We start from the raw sequence: 19,906 nt of genomic DNA, 5'->3' as shown, positions 1-19,906 counted from the left end.
CACTGGAGAGGCTGAGACACAAGGTCACAAGACTAGGACCAGATTTAGCCTAGGAGATAGAAAGAGGGAGAGAGCAGGGAGGGAAAGAGGTAGGAAGGGAAGGGAGAGGACGACGCTTTAAAACAAGAAAATGGAGGTTGGGGGCTGGAGAGATGGCTCAGTGGTTAAGAGCACCGACTGCTCTTCCCGAGGTCCTGAGTTCAAATCCCAGCAACCACATGGTGGCTTACAACCATCTGTAATGAAATCTGATGCCCTCTTCTGGTGTATCTGAAGACAGCTACAGTGTACTCATAGATAATAAATAAATAAAATATTAAAAAAAAAAAGAAAGAAAGAAAATGGGGGTTGGGGATTTAGCTCAGTGGTAGAGCGCTTGCCTAGGAAGCGCAAGGCCCTGGGTTCGATCCCCAGCTTCGAAAAAAAGAACCAAAAAAAAAAACAAAAAAACAAGAAAATGGTGACTATTATGTCTTTCAGCCCCACAGCGCGAGCCCCATAATTCCCGTTAGTCCCAAAATTCTATTGCAGCCCCAGAATCCCATGCAAACGGATAGGTGGATTTCTGTACCAGGCTAAGGTGAGGATAGCCTTAGGATAGAAGAACCTGGAGTTATAGCAAGGGGGCGTGGCACGATGGAGTTAATGAAGGTTGGGCTGCACTTTGCTCCATCAAGAAAGCACCTTGCAGAGGGTCATCAGATGAAGTCATCTGACCTACACTCATGGCATCTCTGCCCACTTAGGCCATAGCCCTTCACAGCCCTGCCACATACCGGGTTATGCTCTAGTCACCTAGAACTGATCTGAGGACTGTACACATCCTCGAATACTTACACGCCCCTCTATCCCCTCCACCCTGAGCCTCGGCCACCTCTCCGAGTATCTGGCCGGAAGCAGAGATGTTCCTAGGAGAGACGCCTTGCTAGGCAATCCCATCTTATGGTGAATTACGTCATCCCATGATTGTTGCTAAATCAGCGTGTCCCCAACATTCATGTGCAGCGAGAGCCCCAGAATGTGGCTCTGGGGACAGTCTGTATACATTTAATCAAGTTGACCTGCGTTTCTTTCTTTTTTTTTTTTTTCCGCAGCTGGGGACCGAACCCAGGGCCTTGCGCTACCACTGAGCTAAATCCCCAACCCTGACCTGTGTTTCTGATGGATTCATCTGGGCCAGAATCCAAAGGCTGGTGTCACTCACTGACATCTGACATGGTGGGGGGTGGGGGGAGGGGGGGGAGGGAGAGAGAGAGAGAGAGAGAGAGAGAGAGAGAGAGAGAGAGAGGGAGGATCATTAAGATCGATCTTAACTATGGCTTCAGTAGGAGGGATAATATAACAAGCCAAGCTAAGCCAAGAACTGCTAGCAGCAGCAAGAAGAGGGAGGAGCCAAGGACAGGCACCTCCTAGAGCCTTAGGCGTGGGTGTGGCTCTGTAAACATCTTGCTTTCTCCCCAGGCCAGAAGTCCGTCTGAACGTGCTGCTCTGTGACATCAGTCTTAGAAAACGAATGCAGATGGTAACCGCTCCCTGAGAGCAGATGAGAGCTGGGGAGAGAAGGGGTAAGATCCTGGGACCTGAGAGGCTGACCAAAACCAGTCTCACTGCTCCTCAAGAATAGGTCCACGACACAGTTCCCTGACATTGGGCTCTTTCTTTCCTTTCTGTCTATCTGTCTTTCTAAGATTTCAGTTGTCAAAACATCTATTCATTCTGCCATGTGGGTCCCAGGGGCTGAACTCAGGCCGTGAGGCTTGGTGCCGGGCACCTTTACCCACTGAGCCATCTTGCCATCTTTTAAGATTTTAAGATTTGTTTATTTATTAATTTATGTCTTTACATATGTGTTGTCTTTGTGAATTTATATGGGCCAAGTGTATGCAGGAACCTGAGAGGGAGCAAGAGAGAGCTTCAGGGACTTTATAGAAGACCACGGCTACCATGGAGTGTTTCTAGGTAGTTCTCAGTTTTTTAAAACTAATTTTGTGGGGCTGGGGATTTAGCTCAGTGGTAGAGCGCTTACCTAGGAAGCGCAAGGCCCTGGGTTCGGTCCCCAGCTCCGAAAAAAAGAACCAAAAAAAAAAAAAAAACTAATTTTGTTAAGAGCTTTATTATGTTGGGAGGGCGGGGTATTCCATCCCATGGTCCACCTATAAAGGTCAGAGGAGAGGTCAATCATTCAAGTCCTTTCTCTCCCTTGACCATGTGTGTTCTGGGATTGGACTCGAGTCATCAGACTTTACAGCAAGTGACTCTGTTTGCTGGGCTTTTCAGCTAGCCAAAGTTTTGTTTTATTTTATTTTATTTTATTTTATTTTATTTTATTGCCCTTGCTACCCTAGAACTCACTCTCTAGACCATGCTGGTCTCAAATTCAGATATCTCGCCTGTCTCTGCCTCCTGAGCTCTGGGATTAAAGGCGTGCACCACCACCATCTGACCAAGATTATATTTTTTTTTTTCCGGAGCTGGGGACCGAACCCAGGGCCTTGCGCTTGCTAGGCAAGAGCTCTACCACTGAGCCAAATCCCCAACCCCCAAGATTGTATTTTTAATTGTAATTTTAATGCACATTTGTATCTACACGGGGTTAGTGCATCTAAATTAAGGAGCCCTCGGGGACCAGAAGAGGACACTGGTCCCCTGGAGCTGCATATACAGGTGGTTCTGAGTCTCCTAATGTTGGTGGCCTGGAATTCAACTCTGGTCCTTTTTATAAAGATACGAAGAGCTCCTAACCAGAGTCACCTCTCCAGCCCAGCCCACACGACTTCTTAATGAAGTACCCGAGAATTTCAGAGTGACCGAGAAACATCAGAATCTGGCCCCTAGAAGGACAAAGGCCATCATGTCCATGTTTTGGGCTTTTTGAGACAGCATCTCACTATGCAGCCTCAGCTGGCCTTGAACTCCTGGAGATTTGCTGGGAAATACATTTTACAACGAACCGGAAAACAGAAAGCAGAATGACCTGCCCACATGGTAAGTAGTTGAGAACATAAATCGTTGTCAACTCAAGGATCCTGATTTCCTGATGTCAAAATACAGGTTATTTCAAGAGGGGTACGTCCCATCAGCTAGCAGGGTTCCTTCGTACCACGCAGAGAGCCCTGGGTTCAGTAACCCAGCACTACATGAATTGAACACAGTGGCACATGCCCGCATTTGCATACTCAGGAGAGAGAAGCAGGAGGACCGGAAGTTCAAAGTCCACAGACTGTGAACTCTCTTTCACCAACCAAGCGAATAAGGTTGTCATTGAGCTAGAATCAAACTAAAAGACTCGGCCAGGCAGCCGTAGCCGCACTGGTCACAGGACATGGTATGAACCTTTCAAGAGATATAAGAAGAAGGCAGGAGGAGTCCACTCTTCTACCTAGAAAGAAACCTGGCCAGGAGCCAGGGGCACTCCCCGGAAACACACAACACGCAGATGCTTGTGAAGAACGTTTCCCATGTTTAACTTAGAGGCAGGAGGCAGGAGCAGGTTTCAGGAAACTCAGAACTTTGGAAGCTTTGTTCCAAAACAAAAACTTAAAAGCAAATCGATTAAAACTTTTCACTTGTTGGGGATTTAGCTCAGTGGTAGAGCGCTTGCCTAGCAAGCGCAAGGCCCTGGGTTCAGTCCCCAGCTCCAGAAAAAAAACAAAAAGCTTTTCACTTTACAGGCTCTCTCTCCCAAGTTTAAAAAAAAAAAAAAAAGTAAATAAGTAAGTAAATAAATAAATAAAGTAGTCACATGACGGAATTCTCAGATTTCAACCTACTAGAATACTCACTAGAAATGAGGCGTGGGGAAGGTGGAGGAGGACCTGTCCGGTGTGTGATACCCTGCCTTCTATCTGGTTCCACACACAATGAAATCAATCAGTAGGTGAGATGCTCCTGGACTAGTGATTTGTGTCCAGTGGTTCCCCGTACCAGTGGTAACTGTTAGGCCAACAGAACGGAGCCCCAATATTTCACATACTCCCTACCCTCACCACCCCACATCCCCCAACTCTGCCCACCAGTCCCTAAGCCCCTGCGAGGCCGATACAGCGTTGCCTAGATAAACTACCAACTCCCAGGGAAGAAAGCGGAGTTCGGTTTCTAACACCAGCCGACTGCCAGCTGTACTGCCCTAATCAGACCCTGGAGCAGCAAACAGAGAGGTCATGTGACCTCACACGGAAGACTTAACAGTGCTACAAGAAGCAGGTGGGCATAGTGGGATGCCCAGCAGACACTCTAGCATCCTTCCTGGATCTGCATCCCAGCTCTACCTGACCCTCAGGGCCCGATTCCTCATCGGAGAATGCAGACACAGTTGGGACCCCTCGAACTTAGGTTGCCGTACCTTGTCCATAGTTGATGGCTATAAGGTCGGTCACTGCGAATTGTGACCAGCTCAGGAGCACAAACGCATGCCCTAGGAAATCGACCCAGAATGGTAATCCCTCTCACCAAGAGACTAGAAATCTGTCTGCCAAAGCCAACAGAAGATTGTTATAACACACACTGAACGTTCTGGGGGTGGAGGGAAGCCTTGAAATTCCAAAAGGATCAACAGAGAAGCTGATGTCCCTCCACTTAGCTGCTAAGTGGTCCCAGATTCAATAATCCAGATAGGCTTGCCTAGACGGAGTACCAGCCCAGCGCCTAGACCAACCCCAGAGTATCTACCCCTAAGCCCGACCCAGCCATGGCCCCTGCCCACCTTAACACCTTCCAGGAGGGCCTGGGGGTCCTCAATTCCCTCAGGGACACACTTCTTATTCTCCGGAAGAGACTCTAGTTTTTCAACCAGGGCTTTCAAGCCCTTCAGTTCAAATTCGGTAAGGTGAGTCCACTTGGTAGAAACCTCAGTGGCCGGGGAGCCTGTGGGCGTCTTGGGGTAGTCTACGGGCATCGCTGTGGACTTGACACTTTCCTCGGACTCATTGGACAAAGTCCTCTTGAGGAATCGCATAGCAGGGGCTTTAGGCTTCTTCCCTGTGCTGTCCTGGTCTTCCGACTGGGTGCTGGTGGGTGAGGTGGGGCCCTCGGTGGGTGGCTTGGGTGTTTTGTCTGCACCATCCCCTTCCTCTTCCTTGTCCTCCTCCTCCTGGAGCTGCTGCTCACGGGACTCCTCCTCCATCTCCAGCCAGGAATCAGATGAGAAACCGTCTACACTGTTTTTTCTTGGGGCATCTGTGAGGAAGATCATAAGATACAATTGATAAGATATAATCACTTAACCAACCAACGCAGGAAGCTCTGTAAGTTCCACTCACTCTAGAGCAAAGAACAAGGATCCGGTGCAGGCCTCCTGGCCTGTGGAAGGGCTATAGTCAGCCGTACACTGGTTCAAATCCCAGCTCTGCATCTTGCAGAGGACCTAACTTTGGTTCACAGTACCCACATGGCAACCACAGGTAACTTCTACTCCAAAGGATCTGACGCTCTCTTCTGGCCTTCACAGAGATGTCTGTATATCTATATATCTATATCTATATATCTATATCTATCTATCTCTATATATACACATACATACATATACACTCCATTATATACATATAAGTAAATAAATGCTAAAATTTAGTCAAGAGCTGACGAGACGGTTAAGTGGGCAAAGGCACTTGCTGCCAAGCCTGACAACCTGAGTCGATCCCTGGCACCTACATAGTGGGAGAAAATAAGACTCCTAAAAGTTGCCTTCTCATCTGGCGTACAAAAACCCATCAGAAACAAAGGCAAAACTGGGGGTTAGGGGAGACACTTCTATCGAAGGTAATGCTCTAAGTTGATGGTTATACACACCCGGCGATAGACTCAAGAGCACATTAGCGTCTCCCTAGTTTGCACAAAGCCCTGGGTTCGGTTCCCAGTACAACATCAACCAACATGATGCCAGGAAGTTCAGCACCGGAGACGGGCAGACAGAAGGATGAAGACTTTGGTGTTCATCTGGCTACATAGAGAGTTCTAGGCCAGCGTGGACTAAAAAGCAGGGCTGTACCTCAAAACAAACAAACAAACAAACAAACAAACAAACAAACACCAAAGACTCCAGGCAAGCATATATATTATATATATATCTCCAAGCCCTGACTTACTAGGAGCAGGGAGAGATATAAAAGGGAGAGGTGGCTGGAGAGATGGCTCAGTGGTTAAGAGCACTGACTACACTTCCAGAGGTCCTGAGTTCAATTCCCAGCAACCACATGGTGGCTCATGACCATCTGTAATGGGATCTGATGCCCTCTCCTGGTGTGTCTGAAGACAGCTACTTATATATAATAAATAAATCTTTAAAAAAAAATTAAGAGAGCACAGAAGAAATTGCACGCACGGTGAACGTGAGATAGGCCCATTCCATGTTTGTTTCTAGTGATAGTGCCATATGACATCAGTCACTGTTCCCCCAAACTACTAGCTGCCCCACACTGAAGGAAGAGTGCCTGATTTTTACATATTGATCGGCTGCAACTTCATGCTAGGCATCTATGAATCAAGGCATGGGGTGATGGCAGTGTCCCTCTACGTACCAGCAGCAGGGCAGAACACTGCGGCTGACAGCCTAAGCGCTTTCCCTGCCTCTACCACAGACCCTTTCTGCCTCAGGTCTGTGTTGCCAGCCCCAGTCACCCCTCCCTTCTGGGTAAAGTTGGCCTAGGACCCTGCGTACCCAGCTATGTGTCTTTGCTCCTATGGGGACAAAACCCCAAAAAGCAGCTCGTAACCACAGAGGAAGGAAAGGAACCTGGACTCTTTGCTCTGTGGGATGGTCCTGTCTTAGCAAGTACGCTGATAACAGGCTTCTCCGTGCATTTGCACAGTCAAGGGAGGGGGTGACGCCGAGTTTCTTATGAGGGCCATGAGATCCTTCTCTTGGCTTCCCTGCTCTAGGTTAGGGGTTCACAAGCCAGGCTATTTCCTGAGAGGCCTAATGTCCAGCATTCTGATGCTGAAGAATCCCAGGAGACCCGGGACTACCCACGGGCTTCCCTGGTAGAAAGAATTTCTGCACCGGTCAAGCAGCTGGCCCTGAGCTACACGCAGGCTACTCACCAATGAGCATTAATTCTCGCTGGTATTCCTGAGTGAGGTAGGAGCGCTGGGTCACACAGTACACGTATCTCTCCAAGACATACCAGCACATCTCATAGTAGAAGGGGTAACGGAACTTGGGCTGAACCTGAAAACAGAGAGCAAGCCCAGCAAGAGGTCAGCTCCCAGGAGCCACGGGGAAGACGCAAGGCAGGCAGTAGGTTCCCTCAAGGAGAGCTCGTCTTAGCAAAGAGCACAAATGGCAAAAGGGGAGAACGGGAGGTGTCACTGGCGGGGAAAGCGAGAGGCCTAGGAAGGGAAGCACCAGCAGCATGCATGGATGAGACGGAGCTCGGCCTGTGGAAGGCATCAATTCTGGACCCTGTGCTACCCACCCTGGAAGGTGAACAGGCCCACTGTGTGTAGAAAAACAGTTCTCCCCTGACCTGCTGCCAGCACCGTGGATGCCTGATCCCACAGACGTGGGCTCCTCGCTTTAGAATATCCTTGCATGGGCTCTCTGTCTCTCCCGCCCCCCTTGGAAGACAGAATTCCGCTCCCAATCCTTTATCCTTCGGCAGACAAGCTACTCTGCATCCTCCTGAATCTCAGGAGGAAGGCCAGTCGGGGAGGACCGCTGTGAACGGTGGTGCAGTCTCGTCTGCCTTCCGAGGACAGGGCTTCAAGCGTGTTCAGTGTCTGCTACCCACATCCACCTACAATACCTTGCCTGGGTTTCTACTAAGGGCTCCAAGGGACACATTCCCCAGTGTGACCAACATCTTATCATGGGGCGGGGGGTGGGGGTGGGGTAGAAACTCTGGGGTCTCATGGCAGAGCAACAACAGGGAGCCCTCTTGGCTGCTTCTTAGACGTGCAGAGGCAGTGCATATAAGAACTGTAAAATGTGGGGACCTCAAGGGAATTCTGACCGGAGCAGTGCAGGGCCTGCACAGGAACTGGCCATGAAAGAAAGAGGATTACCCCCCATAGATGGCGTCAGTATGGAGGAACCTTCTAGAAGCTGCATGAAAGGCCATGGAAGCAGTAAGGCCTAGTAAGGTGAGCTCATGGCCCACTGTGGGGTGCCTTCCTCCTCCAAGCACTGCCCAGTGGGTCTTGCACATCCCCACGAGGCTCCCCAACTTTCTCTTTTTCCAAGAAGGTATCTGTGAAGGTCAGAGCGCTCCCTCCTGACCTTTCTCATCCTTCATCGAGCACCTCCTACCCCCAGGTGCCCCTTCTAGGCTGACAGCATTGCATTCCCCTCCTATCTTTTTCAACAAAAATCAAACAAGAGCCGGCCCAATCCGTGACCTTCAATGTGTTTTTCCTGTATTCTCTAAGCACCCAGGTGGAAAAGACCTCCCCGCCTCTGTCTTCTGCTCCTCAGGCACCTCAGCTAACCTCTTGGCTCTTGGGTTACCCTTGTCCCACTTCAGGCCCAACCTCTTCCTCCTGCGGACTGGGTGCGTTTGATTTCCTTGCTGTGGTGGGTGAGGTGTTTAGGAATGAGATCATGGCCGCCGCATGCTTTTCAGCTCCTGGGGGAAGATGCACGGAGGAGGGAGCGTACTGTAGCGTTTTCCTTGGCTCCAGCTATTTTCTGAGAAGCCCAGTTTCAAGGTTACTGATCAGCGCCCCCTGGGTTTACACGGGGGCGGGGCTCTTGAGTTTCAGGTAGATCTCGACTTCCAGAGGATGAAACGCTTGAGGGGGGAGGCTCAGCCCCATTCCTAATCCAGACACTGGGTCAAAGGATTTCGAAACAAATTGCCAATCCCTAAGATCCCAGGCGGAGGAAGACAGAACCCCGAGTTCACAGCTCCCAATGGTAGACATCATGGACCAAACTCTTCACTTTTCAAAAAAATTTGAGGCTGCCCATGCCGCCACTGTGCCGTCGAGGGGCACTATGACACCAGCGAATCCTTCTGGTTTGGAGGGGGAAATTAGAGGAAGGGGCTGTATTTCAGGAGAGGAAGGCAAATCTCTCCTCTCTGTTGCTGAACCCAAGGGAAACTAGTTGGGTGAAGACAAAGACAGATGAAAGATTTCAACTTGGTTTAGTTTTTTGGGCTGGGATTTTTTTTTTTTGGGGGGGGTGGGGTGGGGTGGGGAGGGTTACTTTTTTTTTTTTTTTTCCAAGAGAGGACTGCAGGAAAAAAAAAAAAATTTTTTTTCCTGTTCTTTTTTTCGGAGCTGGGGACCGAACCCAGGGCCTTGTGCTTGCTAGGCAAGTGCTCTACCACCAAGCTAAATCCCCAACCCAGGAAAAAAAATTTCCAAAAAAAAAAAGAAATAATAATAATAATAATAATAATAAACTTACAAACAGTTGTCGCCTTCTACCATTCACCTTCAAAAGCTTTCGGCCACAGGCCCGGGAACATTAAACACACGATTGCTCAACATTACATGGTGACACACTTGGAGCCTCACCAAATTGAGTTGTTAACCAATCTCTGTCCGAAACAAAGGGTAAGGCAGTGACAAATAGGGCCCTGTGCCCAGCCTAGAGGGCAATTAATCAACAATGGATCTCAGGGGTCCAACTGGCGTTCCAGAGGCCCATTTCAGTGAACTTGCCTGGCCTAAACCACTCCTCAGAGGCCTGAGTCACACAAGAGTTAAGCAGCCTTTGAAGGGAAGTTGATAGGACCCCTGCGCTCCCATGAGGCTCAGGTCTTAAGGAATTAAAATTCGAGGGTGGGCGGGCGTATGGTAAACTTTTTCTCCTGGAAAAAAAAAAATCAATGGGGGAACAAAAAAAAAAAAAAAAAAAAAAAAATCCAGGTGGTGGGAGGGAGGGAAGAGGAAAGGCAAATAATTTGCGGTTTCCAAACAGAGTCACTGGCTGCAAAGGGAGGGAAGGGAAGGGTTGGCTGAGCCATTACCTTTTCGGGCAAAGTTGATTTCACTAGAGCCATTAAGGAAAGAAAAGATACGTGTAAGAAAGACAGCAGATCGATGAGTGATCACCTGGGCCATTCTTTCTCTCCTCCATAGCTAACTGGAGCTAAATGTCACGGCAGTGGCGGTGACGTGGTTATGGCAAGCTCACAGCGGTCCCTGGTCTAGCTCTATTATGCGTTATCTGCAGAGCAGATTTGCAGGAAGAAAAGGATGCCCTATCGGGTCCCCAGAGGCCGGCACCTGCTTACACCACCTTACAAGGGAGGGAGGGACAGCCCTGCGGAGTTAAGTGTCACCAAGCGTGGAGCCCAGAAAAATGAAAATATTTCCTAAATGTGGGAGAAGTTTACAGTTTTAGGTCTAGATAGCCCAGCCCGCCGCCACCTAGAGCTATAAAGGCTAAACACCTTTTCTGAAGTCAAAACCACACAGAGGGCGGGGAACTCATACAGTCTGAGTTTTCTCCACCAACCTCCCTCATTTGTTTCCACGCCAAGCCATGTTTTAGAACACACCGGGACAAACTATTTTTAAATGCTCATAGCCTTCTTAAAGGAAAGGGATGGAAAGGATTGAGCAGTATAGGCTCACAAGTAGTCCTGGCATTTTTTTTTTTTTTTTGGGTTCTTTTTTTCGGAGCTGGGGACCGAACCCAGGGCCTTGTGCTTCCTAGGCAAACGCTCTACCACTGAGCTAAATCCCCAACCCCTAGTCCTGGCATTTTATCTGGCTTCCAGGACTCTCTCTCCAGGGCCCTTTGTCTGCTTTTGGCTACTAAGACAGAAACAATTGGGCCTTGTAGCCAAGCCCCTCTCCGAAGACCAGAAATCAAGGCAGATTAAATGCCTGCTGTTGCCTGTAGCCCAGCCTGCCTCTCAGCCATCCCTCCCCCAACCCTCAAGCCAACAACATGCTTTCTGAGAAGCCAGATGGGTTCCCCCTTAGAGACTGAGGACAAGGGCCCTTGTGGGAGGGAGCTGATGTGCATCTTGATGGGGTGAGACACTTCCCCAGTGCAAACAGCAGGCCACTATGGGAGAGTTGGGGGCGGGTCTATTACCATGACTCCTGCCTTTGAGTGATACCGGTTGGAGGAACCGGGCTCCTGGGAGTTATGGACTGGGATGAGGGGAGTGTGGGGGGGGGGGGGGGGAGCAGACGCACTGAGATGCACAATCATATTCCCATGGTAGGGGACAGCTACCCAGCAAGTTGCCAAAGTCTTGAGAAATCCCAGTCCGATTCCGGCTTTCAGGAATTGCCTGGAAAGTCTGGGTCTGACCTCGCCTCTAGAGCGCTGGGTTTCTATCCACACCTGCTGGTCTGCTGCTCACAAAATGGACTGTTTTTTTCAGGGCTGGCCAAAGAACAGTTGGCTGGAGACCAGAGAGCATTTGACTCAGACTGGAAAGTCACTATTTGTGCCCAAACAGTGCTTTTCTCCTGAACAGCGCCGAGAGCGTGCTACAGATCTGGGCTGCGGTGACCTTTCTAGATGGGTGCCAGTGGGAAGGGGAAGAAGTCTATGAAATGAGGCGTCTGCATAGGATCTTGGCCCAGGACAAATGAAACTGGAAATTCAAGCATGCCCTGGGTACTCTCATCACCTCCCTCTCTTTGAATCACTGTATCAATCTGTGAAAACGGAGATCTGAAAACAAGACCAGAAAGATACATTCTGACCAGAGCCATTTGAGGTATTTCTTTATAGAGTCCAACACTTCTTGAGGGCCAAAAAGCCAGAGGCAAATCCAGAGTAGAAATGGCATGTGGTCTGTCCATGCAATGGAGTTCTACTCCGTTATGAGACGGGCTGGCAGTGGCTAGAATAGGAATGTACCTTGAACACATCATGCTGAGTGAAAGAGTCCAGATATGAAAGGCCACATATTACATGATTCCGTCCTTAGCAAATGTCCCCAACTGGCAAATTTCATCGAGACGGAAGGTTATATCGGGGCTGTCAGGGGTGAAGAAAGAGGAAAAGAGGAATGACTGCTAATGGGTACGGGGGTTCCTTGGTGTGTTGGGGGTGCGTGAAATGTGCTAGAATTAGTGATGATGGCTAATTCTGTACAGTTCAAACGGCGAATTTTATGCCATGTGGGTTATATCTCAATTAAAAAAAAATCATTAAATAGGCACATTTAAAAAAAGAGAGACTACAAATAAATAGGCCCTTTTAATCCCAGGGCTTCAGTTCCTCACCCTTGAACCTGTCTCAAATGCCTGGGGACATGGGTCAGGCCAAAGCACTGGAATGAGGGTGGCCAAGTCCTAACCGTCAAAGATAATTCAGGGGAAATTCGAGAACAAAAAGCACATATGGCCCTTGGGAGAGATTTCATAGCTGAAAAATGGTGTCCTGAGTTGTCAGTGAGGATGGACACAAGGGAAGCTGCGGTCCCAGCGCTCAGAAACAGGACGAGAGACCCGGACACAGGCTTCCTCGCCACCAGACTTCAGTTTCCCAAGGAAATGCTTGGGAGAGATGTGATTTTTGGACCAGGCTGGGCTTTCTTCAGAGCCTCCCCACGCCCGGGAAAGTTCCGCAACAAGAACAACAGAAAAGCTCCACACACCCTCTTTCTACACGAGCAAAGAGGAGAAAGGCTGGGCTCTTCCCACTTCCTGCTGTTTCCTCAAGATACACACACAGACACACAGACACACAGACACTTGTTCAGGTACAGATAGATCAACAGTAGTTGCGGGAAAGTGGTTGGTTTTGTTTTGGGTTTCTTGTTTTTCAATGAGAAAACATAGCTTAGACTGGTCCCACCCTATATAGTTCTGGCTGGCCTTGAACTTCTGATCCTTCTACCTACACTTCCCAAGTGCTGAGATTATAGACGTGTACAGTCATGATGGCCAGCTTTTCCACTGGGGATTCTGGCTGCCTGCGGCCTGAGCTTGAACAGAGACTCCCGGGAATTGGGGACTGGTTCTTGTGGATGGTCTGAGAGCTCACTGCAGAGAAGAATCAAGGCCCCAGACTGAGACAGGAGGGAGAGGGAACTGAAGAGGTGTCATGGAGAAAGGCCAGCATGCGCACCGGGGAAGGAAGGTGCCGCTTACCCGGGTCCTGTCCTCGATCTCGTAGATGCGCAGCTGCATGGGCACGTTGAAGCTGTGCAGGATGTTCCCGCCGAACACCAGAGAGTCCACGGGCGTGTACACTGCATGGATCCAACCTGAGGGAGGGCAAAGGGAGGGTGAGCCCTGACTCCTCTAGAAGACAGGAGGGCACAGGGGACACGGAGGTGCGAGGACATGTGATACGGACACCAAGGCTCCCAGGCAGCCCAAGGGATGCAGTCAGCAACCCCTAGAGACCCCAGCTGACTCAAGGCAGGTGCTGGACTGCTGCAGGCAAAGTGCCGGTCTTAAAAACTTGGGGGATCAGACTTTCTCACCGGGACGTGGCTGTTGCCAGGAACATGGCCCTGGTCCCAGCACTCATACACAGTCAGAAGGTGGGAGGAACCTTCCGGGCTGTACGTCTCTCCTCAGCCTTTTCTCTTAGTCATTCCTTGGAACACTGGTCCTGGAGGGCTCATATGGAACCGCTCAGAGCAATGATTACAGAGCCTGGGTACACCATTTGAATGAAATCCTCCCAGACCCATTTCCAAGTCATCTCCTTGGCCACGGGATGCTTGTATCCCCATCTCAGCTTCCCCCGCCCATTCTTCCTCCTGTACTAAGTGCTGTGACAAGCGTCCCTTCCTGTGGTGCACTCCCAACACAGGCCTTGGTTTATTCGTTCTTTTAGAAGCCATCTCTTTCCAACTACAACCTACAGGAGAAGAAACGGGGTATGTTGAAGCGAAGTCGTCTGTACGGATTTTGAACCCAGAGAGTTAGCCTCTGCCTCATTGATGGGGACTTTAGTTAACAGTGTCATGTCTCCACTGAGATTGGTCACGGTTGCCAGTGCAGAGAAGTCAGTGTGGTCCCTAGAGCTGGAGCCAGAGGGCACAGAGCTTAACAGTTTCTGCAATCCGCAAGGCTGAGAGGCCCTTGCAGCTGGCAGCGGTGCTTCACACCTTTAATTTCAGCGGAGGTGGGCAGATCTCTGAATTCAAGGCCAGCCTGGTCTACACCTCGAATTCCCGGGCAGGAGTGGCTACACAGAGAAACCCTGCCTCAAAAACACAGACACACACAGACACACACAGACACACACACACACGAGTCCCTTGCTGAATGAAGGAGCAGCACTAACCAGCGAGGGAAACAGCTATCTCTGCCTTGCCCCCGAGTTCTAGGAAACAGACATGGGAGCACAAGGGGAAGCAACAGAGAAATACACTGAAAATTCTGGAACACCAAACAGTTCCAGCTCTCTCCCAGGAGTGTTGAGACATCAGTTCTCAGGCTCATGATCTACACCCGCTGCGGGGAACGGAGCCACCAGATGGGTCTGCTATAGTTGACAGTACCACTGTGATAGAGACAGACACACTTCCTCAAATTGGGCTGAGGGTGTCTGGACCCTCGAGACCCTGTTCCTACACTTAACATGGCCACCTGTCATGGTTTGAATATGCTGGGCCCAGGGAGTGGCACTATTTGGAGGTGTGGCCTTGTTGGAGTAGGTGTGTCACTGTGCTGGTGGGCTTTAAGACCCTCCTAGCTGCCTGGAAGTCAGTCTTCTAGCAGCCTTCAGATGAAGATGTAGAACTCCCAGCTCCTCCTGCACCATGCCTGCCTGGAGCCTGGATGCTGCCAGGCTCCTGCCTTGATGATAATAGACTGAACCTCTGAGCCTGTAAGACAGCCCTAGTTAAATGTTGTTCTTTTAAGAGTTGTCTTGGTCATGGTGTCTGTTCACTGCAGTAAAACTCTAACTAAGACACCATCCTTCCCTCTACCCAAGTCTGAACTTAGGGAGCCTGGTTCCAGACTCTCCCCATGAAAACATCCCTGTTCTGCTATGTGTGCCCACCTGAAGACTGTACTACCTTCCTGTGGGGAACTCAACTGCTACAAGCAGTCACACACATCAGTTTGGAAAAGGACGGCGCCTACGTTAATACGTACTGATTAACCCAGACTTTCCAGCAGGCTCACAAGACTTACATCTATTACAGAGTGTGAACAGAAGACAGATCCCCCGTAAGTAGGCAGAGAACCTGTATGCCAGCTGTTCAAGGGATGCTAGAAGCTTCTACCAACTTTCCTTCCCATCCTAGGTTATCACAGGTGGACCAGGCAGGCTGCCTTGGATTAAAATGGCTGCCCAGTTCCTCTCTAGCCCAGCTCACATTTGCTTCCCTGTCTCAATGAGGCCCTTAGAGGAAGACAAAAAGGGAAACCGCGGTGTTCAAGACTCCATCTCTCCCCATTCTCCGGAGGACGGCTCACTCACGACAATATTGTGGGAAGCCTAGAATGGTGTCCTGGGTTATAACTGGGCCGTCAGCACTGTGAAGGCAATAAACATCTTAGCGTATTCAGGCCGAGCAACCAGGGACAGAGGCAGACGTGGAAGGAACACAGTGTCCCACGAAACCCACTGCCTGGGTGATTTCTGGGACTTGAGGGGGCCAAGAACAACAACCCCAGAGCTGAGGATGCAGTCTGCAAGCCCCCTGGCACATCTGCCTCCATTTTTGCAGTTGCTGTAGTGATGACCTCACAAATTCCGTGAGTGCCCTACCCCCAGCCCCTGGCCCCTGCTGGCGCTGACTAGCAAAACGGCAGGCGGCATCTGACCCAAGGGCATGTTACGCTTGATCTACCTCACGTTACAAAATGAGAGATTTTACCTGAGAATCTGGATTGCTTTCCTCCTCTCAACATATGGAGATGATATACAAGCCAGGCCCCAATATTACCTGGTCCCGAAACACCAAAGCCAAGCAGTAATTGCCAAGTTTCCTGTGCCTCCAGCATGCTCTGCGGGTCACCTGCTTCACATTCTACCCTGTTCTGTACCCGGTTTATAATGGGTGGACTATCAAAGGCCCAATCATGTTATAACCATCACCATTACTGCCTTGTTGGCCTCCAAGTGGTTCATTGTCTCTCATTTTGATTTTTTTTTTAATTTTAATTTTCTCAGATATTTCATGTATTTACATTTCAAATGTTAGCCCCTTTCCTCCCTTCTCCTGTACCCCCTCTCCCTTCCACCTGCTTCTATGAGGATGCTCCCACTCCCACCCACCCGATTTTTTTTTTTTTAAAGACAGGATCACACTGGATAGCATTGGCTCTGGCCTTTAGCACCTATGTAGACCAGCACAGCTTCGAACTCATAGAGATCCATCTGACTCTACCTCCAAGTGCTGGGATTAAAGATATGCACCACCACACCCAGGTAAACTGTCTCTTGACACAAGTAACATTCAGCAGCCCAGAGTAGCCTCCTTCTGCCTCAGGAGGAAGTGGTTCCCACGGGATGGTTCTTATTCCAAGGCAAGCACAGAGAATACGTTAAGAGCAGCCTAAGCCTCTTGACTGCAAAATACTCAGACATTGCCACTCTCAGGTATACCTAACAGGGTCCCCATACTGGGACTAAACACCATAGTTGCCACCTGGCTGGATCCATGCAGCCAGGAGGGAGGGAGTGTTCCCTACATCTCCTCAGCCCCTTGTTCACTGTCTGAAACCAGTGTGGCTCTAAGAACATTTGCTGTGCGAAGGGCTTTAAGCAAAGAACCAGTTCGAAGCCAGCTTGGGTCAATTTCAATGATCTTCCTCTTCCATGGAGCTCGCCTGACCTTCTGAGGGACAGAGACTGGAAAGAAACCAGCCTCGGACTCCTTCGCACTCAGACACAGAAGAAAAGACGGCACATCCTAAACCACTCTAACCCACCAGCATCCTACAAGCTCTCAAAGAGACAGAAACAGGGGACACTTAGGGCCTAAGGCAGCAGAGCACACATCCCAAGTCACTAGGGAGTGAGTGTCGGAAGTATTATAGTTGGTTTGGTAGAGCACTTACCCAGGGGATGAGACCCTGGGTTCATTTCTCAATAAAGGCAGGCAGGCAAACAGACAGGCACAAAGACAGACAGACAGGCAGGCAGACAGACAGACAGACAGACAGACACACACACACACACACACACACACACACACACACACACACAGAAAGACAGAGACAGAGACAGAGACAGAAAGACAAATTCACTGAGAGGCTGGTCATTATGCTATATGTCTGTGGTCCAGACATTTAAAAGGGAGAGGTTCATGAGTTCTATCCCACCCTGGGTTATATATCAAATCTCTGTCTCAAGCTAGATACGATGCCACATGCCTGTAATCCCACCATTTTGGAAGTAGAGGCAAGAGGATCGGGAGCTGGAAGACCTTTCTCAGCTACGTAGTGAAATCAAAGCCAATCTAGGTTACGTTAGACCCTGTCTAGACACCTAGGTCTAGGGAATAAAATTTTCGATCTTGGGGACAGCAAGATGGCCCAGCAGGTAAGTATACTTGCCACCAAAGATGATGACCTGAGTTTGATCCCTAGGACCCACATGGTGGAAAACAGAAAATTCCCACAAGCTATCCTGCGGCCTCCACACTCAACCTCTGACACACGCATAAAACACATACAGAATTAGAACAAAATTCCTATCTTTTAATGTTACCTAGCAGCAACAAATTAAAAAACTAAAAACGATGCAGGTAGATTTTCAGATGCACCACTATCAGGCTCTAAGTACCACTCTTTCTTTGAAATATATTTCTATCTGTTCATCCAACAGGATACTGTTTATACAATATATTCAACCATCCATAAGTCATAAAGGCTCAGGGGGGGAACTGTTTCTGTAATGACCATGCAAAGGCCCTTTTTCTTTTCTTTACATAAAGAATACAATGGAGCAACTCTTTACACAGTATTACACTGTACTACGTTGTTTTTTGTTTGTTTTTCCAAAAAAGAGTTTCTCTTTGCAGCCCTGGTAGTCCTGGAACTTGCTCTGTAGCCCAGGCTGGCCTTGAACTCACAGGTCTGCCTGCCTATGCCTCCCTGGTGGGTTAAAGGTGTGTACTACCGATCACTGGCTTGAGCTGGGTCTTTCTGCTCCCTGAGAGACTGGTTTTGGTACCCACAAGGCATACTAACTAGGATCAACCTCCTTTAGCTGACAACTCCCACAATTCTCCTTCAGATTCCTTTCATTCAACAGTTTGCTGCTAGTCTGTCTTCTGGTTGACATATCTTCCAAAGTCTGATTCCTAAGAGGTACACAACATGTGGACTTGACTGAGTGTGTGTATCTCACATGTCTGTGTCTCACTGTGTGTGTGTCTCACTGTGTGTGTGTGTCTCACTGTGTGTCTACGTCTCACTGTGTATGTCTCACTGTCTGTGTCTCACTATATGTGTGTGTCTGTGTGTCTGCCCCACTGAGTGTGTCTGTGTGTCTGTCTCACTGTGTGTGTGTGTCTGTGTCTCACTGTGTGTATGTCTGTATCTGTCTCACTGTGTGTGTCTGTGTCTCACTGTGTGTGTGTCTCACTGTGTGTGTGTGTCTCACTGTGTGTGTATGTCTCACTGTGTGTGTGTGTCTCACTGTGTGTGTGTCTCACTGTGTGTGTGTGTCTCACTGTGTGTCTGTGTCTCACTGTGTGTGTGTGTGTCTCACTGTGTGTCTGTGTCTCACTGTGTGTGTCTGTGTCTCACTGTGTGTCTGTGTCTCACTGTGTATGTGTCTGTGTCTCACTGTGTGTGTGTGTCTCACTGTGTATGTGTCTGTGTCTCACTGTGTGTGTGTGTCTCACTGTGTGTGTCTGTATCTCACTGTGTGTGTGTCTCACTGTGTGTGTCTGTGTCTCACTGTGTGTGTCTCACTGTGTGTGTGTGTCTGTGTCTCACTGTGTGTGTGTGTCTCACTGTGTGTGTGTGTCTATGTCTCACGGTGTGTGTGTATCTGTGGAGTGAGGCACACAGTACCTAAGGACCACACTGTCTTCCCACAGAAACCGCCAGAGTAATGGTTCTCAACCTTCCTAACGCTGTAACCCTTTAGTATGGTTCCTCATGCTGTGGTGAGCCTCCAACCATAAAATTATTTTTGTTGCTATTTCACAACTGTAATTTTGCTACTGTTATAGATCATAATGTAAATATCTAATGTGCAGGGTTTCAGATAGGAGACCCTTATAAAGGGTCGTTTGACCTCCAAAAGGGTCAAAACCCTTGGGTTGAGAACTGCTACTCTAGAGGAAGGCCCGAGAAAGGCATTCAAATGTCCCCAGAGGAAGGACCTGAGGCTTCTTCACTGGTATGGTTACTCAGGCTTTCTCTGGAACCTGAGACTTGCTCCCCTCAGGGCACACCAAAGGCTCATCTAAGTCCAAGGCCCACAGACATCCTCCCTCGTCCTTCAATCCTGGCCGAGACCACAGGACTGCAGGGGGCTGCTCCAAATATTGGGGGAGCCGGTGGTTGACTGACCCCAGGCCAACCACCCAGGAACCTACCAGAAGGGATGAAAAATGTGTAGCCTTGCTTCAGCTCAATTCTTTGGCAGCGTTCCACTCGGTCTCCCAGAAAGATGTCACTCTGTTTGCCAGACAGCACCCACTCCTCATACAGAGCCAAGTTGTGCAGGGTTGGGGGGATCAGCCAAAAGATCTTGGGAGCAAAAGGAAACAGTTAGGCTGGAGTCTCTGATTTCTTCCAGGCTTGGAACAAAACCAAGAAAGCCCCACCCACTTGGGGAGAGACATGGAGGAGGGGGGCATCTGTCTGTCTGGGCTCCCAAAGCAGGGCTCAAAGCAGAGAGGGGGTTCTGGCTACCTTTGGGGTTATCCCCATTCCAACTGAAATACCAAGGCAGGAACATTCCCTGCAGAATTTTTTTTTTTTTCTCCCAAGCCACAGACTTGTCTAGGAGGTGGGGAGTGGAGGGGGGGGGGGTTAAGGAGTGAAAGATGTATGATAAACTCGCCCAATAAATAAATTCAGCCTGCACTCACTTCGGAGGGGGGGAAACCATCTG

At 49.4% G+C, this 19,906-nt stretch overlaps 1 protein-coding gene across 15 annotated transcripts in view; it reads right to left on the bottom strand.

Annotated features, from left to right (window-relative positions):
* Nucleotides 1–19,906, bottom strand: part of Kdm2b (lysine demethylase 2B) — a 137,705-nt gene that overhangs the window by 62,010 nt on the left and 55,789 nt on the right. For 13 of the 15 annotated variants that reach the window (XM_063271329.1, XM_063271328.1, XM_063271330.1 and 10 more), the window contains 4 exons: nucleotides 19,386–19,539; nucleotides 13,009–13,124; nucleotides 7,036–7,162; nucleotides 4,703–5,175 (listed from right to left, as the gene is read on the bottom strand). In XM_063271329.1, coding sequence (XP_063127399.1) covers nucleotides 4,703–5,175; nucleotides 7,036–7,162; nucleotides 13,009–13,124; nucleotides 19,386–19,539 — 870 coding nt within the window. Of the gene's footprint in view, nucleotides 1–4,702; nucleotides 5,176–7,035; nucleotides 7,163–9,911; nucleotides 9,935–11,770; nucleotides 11,867–13,008; nucleotides 13,125–19,385; nucleotides 19,540–19,906 lie in introns of those variants that run through there. The other 2 variants (XM_063271336.1, XM_063271337.1) reach the window with 2 other exon arrangements.

The sequence above is a fragment of the Rattus norvegicus genome, chromosome 12 (assembly GCF_036323735.1).
Source record: "Rattus norvegicus strain BN/NHsdMcwi chromosome 12, GRCr8, whole genome shotgun sequence".
NCBI lineage: Eukaryota > Metazoa > Chordata > Mammalia > Rodentia > Muridae > Rattus > Rattus norvegicus.
The sequence above is the reverse complement of the archived record's forward strand: the minus strand, read 5'-3'. Positions and strand labels throughout refer to the sequence as shown.